Source organism: Canis lupus, chromosome 2 (assembly GCF_011100685.1).
Source record: "Canis lupus familiaris isolate Mischka breed German Shepherd chromosome 2, alternate assembly UU_Cfam_GSD_1.0, whole genome shotgun sequence".
NCBI classification, from domain to species: domain Eukaryota; kingdom Metazoa; phylum Chordata; class Mammalia; order Carnivora; family Canidae; genus Canis; species Canis lupus.
The window spans coordinates 36,314,144-36,318,108 of record NC_049223.1 but is presented as its reverse complement, the minus strand read 5'-3'; the positions used below and the strand labels follow the sequence as shown (position 1 = coordinate 36,318,108).

Below are 3,965 nucleotides of genomic sequence, written 5' to 3'. Positions count from 1 at the left end.
GCAGGCTGGGAACCATGAGGGGGCCTAAGGAAGGGGCTCCAGACCTAATCTCCCCAGGGGTCACTGAGAAAGGAAGGAGGTCTTAGACTGAAGGGGGCTCAGAGTTGTTGAGAAGACAAATGCTGCCTTTTCAGATTCCTGAGCACATCCTGTCTCCATCAGACTTCCTCAGGCTCCTTTGTGCCTAGGCTTCTTGGCCAACACCATCCCAGCTAAACCCCTCAAGACTGTACTGCTCATCATAAACTCTTGCCTCCTTTTCTTGGTCCAACAGCCTCAGACTTCTGACAAACAAAACACAGAGTTTGTTTTGAGCTCTGCAGAGGCTGGGAATGGATGTGACCATGGGATCAAGTGTTTGGAAGACAACGCAGTGTAAACACCCAGCTATGACATCAGAATTGCTGACATCTTCACTCCCATCAAACTGGTTTTTCACTTTCCTGGAGGCCCCAGGCTGGCCATCCCCAGAGAAAAGTCTCACTAACGGAACCCTTTCCAAAGAGCATGCGAGAAGGATAGGACCGGTAGGTACTAGCAGTTACTTGGTGGGTGGCTGCTGAACACTAGAGGCATCCTGGCCAGGTTGGGCAATGCTGGCACTCTGGCTGTGCTGCTAACTAACTGTGTGACCCTGGGCAAGTTACTTAATCACTCTGGGCCTCTGTTTCCTCTGTGGTAAACTAGGGTTGATAATAGCAGCTACCTCACAAGATTTCTGAGAAGATGAAAGGCTTCCCACCCTTAGGATAGAGACCAAAATATCCAAACCGCCTTGGAAGCCTAGGAGGCCCTGAGCTACCTGCACATCCCTCAGTGAGGGCTGCTCTGTCCCTCCTAATAGGACCTCCAGCTGTTCCATTGTCCTCAGCACTCTGAACCACTGTACTCATCACCTAGTGAGCCAGCTTCCTAGAAACTCTTCCTAGAAACTCTCTTGAATAACTCCTTCCAGTTTTAACTTAGCTGCTCCCACCTTGACCTCTGTGCCTATCCATATCAGGCTCCTGTTTTATTCTTCTCTCATAGCCTCCTCTTTCCCTCCCTAGCACTTGTCACCATCCACCATGTAACTTCATTTGGGTGATCACATGTTTGAGGGCAGCTCCCCTCAGTACACGGTAAGCTCTTGGAAGATAGAGGCTCTTGTCTCATCCACCATATAACCCCAGGGCCTACCATGTAGCTGGAGCTCAAATCAATACTGGCTGAGTGGAAAGATTAAAATGGAATGATGCAGGTACAATAGCAGGCACAGTCCCAGGTCGTTAACAGCATCCGTCACTTTGGCTGCTGCTCTGTGGTTGCTGATCCAAGACCCTTCAGGGAAGACAGTGAAGGAGACAGGCCACTCCCAGCAAGCCCATTAGAGAAGAGCCAGGAAAACAGGCTGCACATCAACAGAGAACAGTAAGGGACACTTCTGAGTTAAATATTCCATGATGGGGTGTAATTGCCTCAGAAACTCAGAGGAAAAGGAGCTAATAATAAGTGCAGAGAAAAAGTGTGTCCGATAAAAGAAAGAAACAAAGCTGAAGGAATGGCAAAGGAGAATTGGGTGGAGGTCCAGGTGGAGGAAAGATCATCCTTCCACTAGCTAGCATTTACCATCAGGAGTAGCAGAAATCATCATTATCATCATCATTATCATTATCATCATCACCACAGAGCCAGCATCCAATTCAACTTCTACAATGGACCGTGGGCTATCCTAAGCCTTTTACAGAATTGTTTGATCTTCAAAACAGCCCTGAGCAAGTTCTTCATCTCAGAGGTAAAGAAGTTAAAGTTCAGAAAATGTTGTGTAATTTGCCCAAGAACTTATAGTTAGGAAGTAAATATGAAACTTAGACTGCTTCCTAACTGAGTGGAGCCTGCCAGACAGCAGCCTTTACAGTGCACAGGACAGCAAACCTGAAGCCATAGGACAGTAAACCTTGAGTGGGGAGGGCACACCTGGACCACTATAGTACAGAATGAAGGGAATCGAGCTTCAGAGTGGACATCTTGAGCCCATGGGTGGTGGGGCCATGGTGGACATGAAGACAAAAGGAGGGAGGGAGGAAAGGAGGAAGGGAGGAGGGAGGAAGGGAGGGAGGGAAGGAGGGAGGGATAAATGCAGGAGACATTTTAAAAAGGGAATAGCCAGGCCCTGGAAGCTGACTGGCTGGAAGTATGGGGTTGTTAAAGGTTATCATTTAAACAGAACTTTCAAGTTGTATGGCCACCCCTATTCTGTCGACAGTTTTTAAGGACTTTTATTTGACAGTTTGGCCCAGGGCTCAGGAAGGACCTCTTTTTCCCCACTCCCCGACATTTGCAGATAGCTTTCCCTGGGTCCGGGCATACCAGCGCTGGCTCACGAGAGCTGATGGAGCACATCTCTTCCTACCTCCCTGTTTAGCAAAATCACGTTGGCTGCTTGAAATCAGTCACGGTGAGTATTTACACCGTGGAAATCAGTAAATGCTACAAATCAGTGCTTTTATTTCCCTGGAGAGCTGGTTGTTAAACATTTACCAGCATACATCTGCCTGGATCCAACTTAAATTTCTCCTCCTGCACATCAGGAGTATTTTCTTTTTCTTTTGAAGACTTTATTTATTCATGACACACACACACACACACACACACACACACACACACACACGCGGTGGGGTGGGGGGTGGGGCAGAGAAAGAAGCAGCCTCCATGCCATGCAGGGAGCCCGACAGAAGTATTTTCTGCTGTGAATGAAGAGTAAAGGGTGAGGACAAGTATACTACAAAAGGTGTGATGGGGCTCTTTGTGAGCAAGGTCACCTCATAAAATACAGTATTTACAATAGTTACTATTCCCTAGAGACCAGGTCTGTGCCAGAACCTGGACTAAGAATGCCAGCCCAAAGGTCCTGGACATTCGGTCCTACTGCCACATTCCTCTTACAGATGAGACATGGAAGCTCAGAGAGGTTAGGCTACTTGCCCACAGCCACTCATGCAGTAAGTGACAGAGCTGGGATTCAATCCTGGTATGTCTGTTCCCATATCCCTTGCACTTGATAAGGAGGCTATTTCTTTCCAAGAGACATTCATATCCTTCTCTCCTGACAAGTTCTTCTTTCCTAGTAGTACTGCTCTTCACTTTGGCTATTCAGTTGGGAGAGTGGGGTTCCTCACCTGTAAACATTGTTCTGACAGAAAAGAGATCTATTCTGCAGTTCTTACATAGCTCAGAAAACTGCCAGAAAGGCAAAAAATCAAGCTTGGAAAACAAGCTGGAATCAAGGAACACCAGGCACCTACCAGGTGAGGACACCAACGCTATCATTACATCATTGAACAATGGCACCAGCTCTACTACTTTTGGAATGCACCAACTAGCTCCTGCAGCTTTTCCTACTGGTCTGCATTGCCTGTCCTGCATCCTGAGCCCATTGGGAGCATATGATTTGCTGAGCATCAATCACTCGGCCCCACCCTAATCTGGATGGAGGAAGCTTCTAGAGTGGGAGGTATATCCTTCCACCAGGATTCTTCTGATAGTGGGAGATCCCCAAGCATGGGAAGCAGTTCAGATGCTGGGTATCCTCAGGGAGCTGTATCACTTTCACACACTGGTTTTCCCTCTCCTTGGTTGCCTATACATTGTTGACTTCTCTGTGCTTCTTGGAGACATATGGAATATCACCTACCAATTTTCTTATCCTGTACCCTCTATTTATTTCTTTTTTAAGATTTTATTTATTTGAGAGAGACTGTGTGCACACATGCATGCATGCAAGCAGAGAGAGAAGAGGGAAAAAAAAAAATCTCAAGCAGACTCCACGCTGAGCATGGAGCTCCATGTGGGGCTTGATCTCACAACCCTGAGACCATGACCTGAGCCAAAACCAAGAGTCTGATACTTAACCAATTGAGCCATCCAGGCATCCCTCTATTTTTTTTCCTCTATTTTTTTTTTTTTTTTACACCATAAGTTAGGAC

General features: G+C 47.0%; 1 protein-coding gene across 1 annotated transcript; it reads left to right on the top strand.

Moving 5' to 3' along the window:
* Positions 1-389: 389 nt before the first annotated feature.
* LOC111094597 lies at positions 390-3,681 on the top strand. The gene is made up of 4 exons (XM_038529575.1): positions 390-527; positions 1,669-1,774; positions 2,324-2,437; positions 3,180-3,681. The coding sequence occupies exons 1-4, from the start codon at positions 390-392 to the stop codon at positions 3,461-3,463; spliced, it is 642 nt and encodes a 213-aa protein (XP_038385503.1). The 3' UTR covers positions 3,464-3,681.
* The last annotated feature ends 284 nt before the right edge of the window (positions 3,682-3,965 follow it).

Excerpts from the sequence above, each read along its gene's own strand:
- LOC111094597 (XM_038529575.1), top strand. The coding sequence starts at position 390 with ATGACATCAGAATTGCTGACATCTTCACTCCCATCAAACTGGTTTTTC. Across the intron at positions 1,775-2,323 it reads GCAAGTTCTTCATCTCAGAG|ATAGCTTTCCCTGGGTCCGG; the intron begins GTAAAGAAGTTA and ends CGACATTTGCAG. Across the intron at positions 2,438-3,179 it reads GCTGCTTGAAATCAGTCACG|AAAAGAGATCTATTCTGCAG; the intron begins GTGAGTATTTAC and ends TTGTTCTGACAG.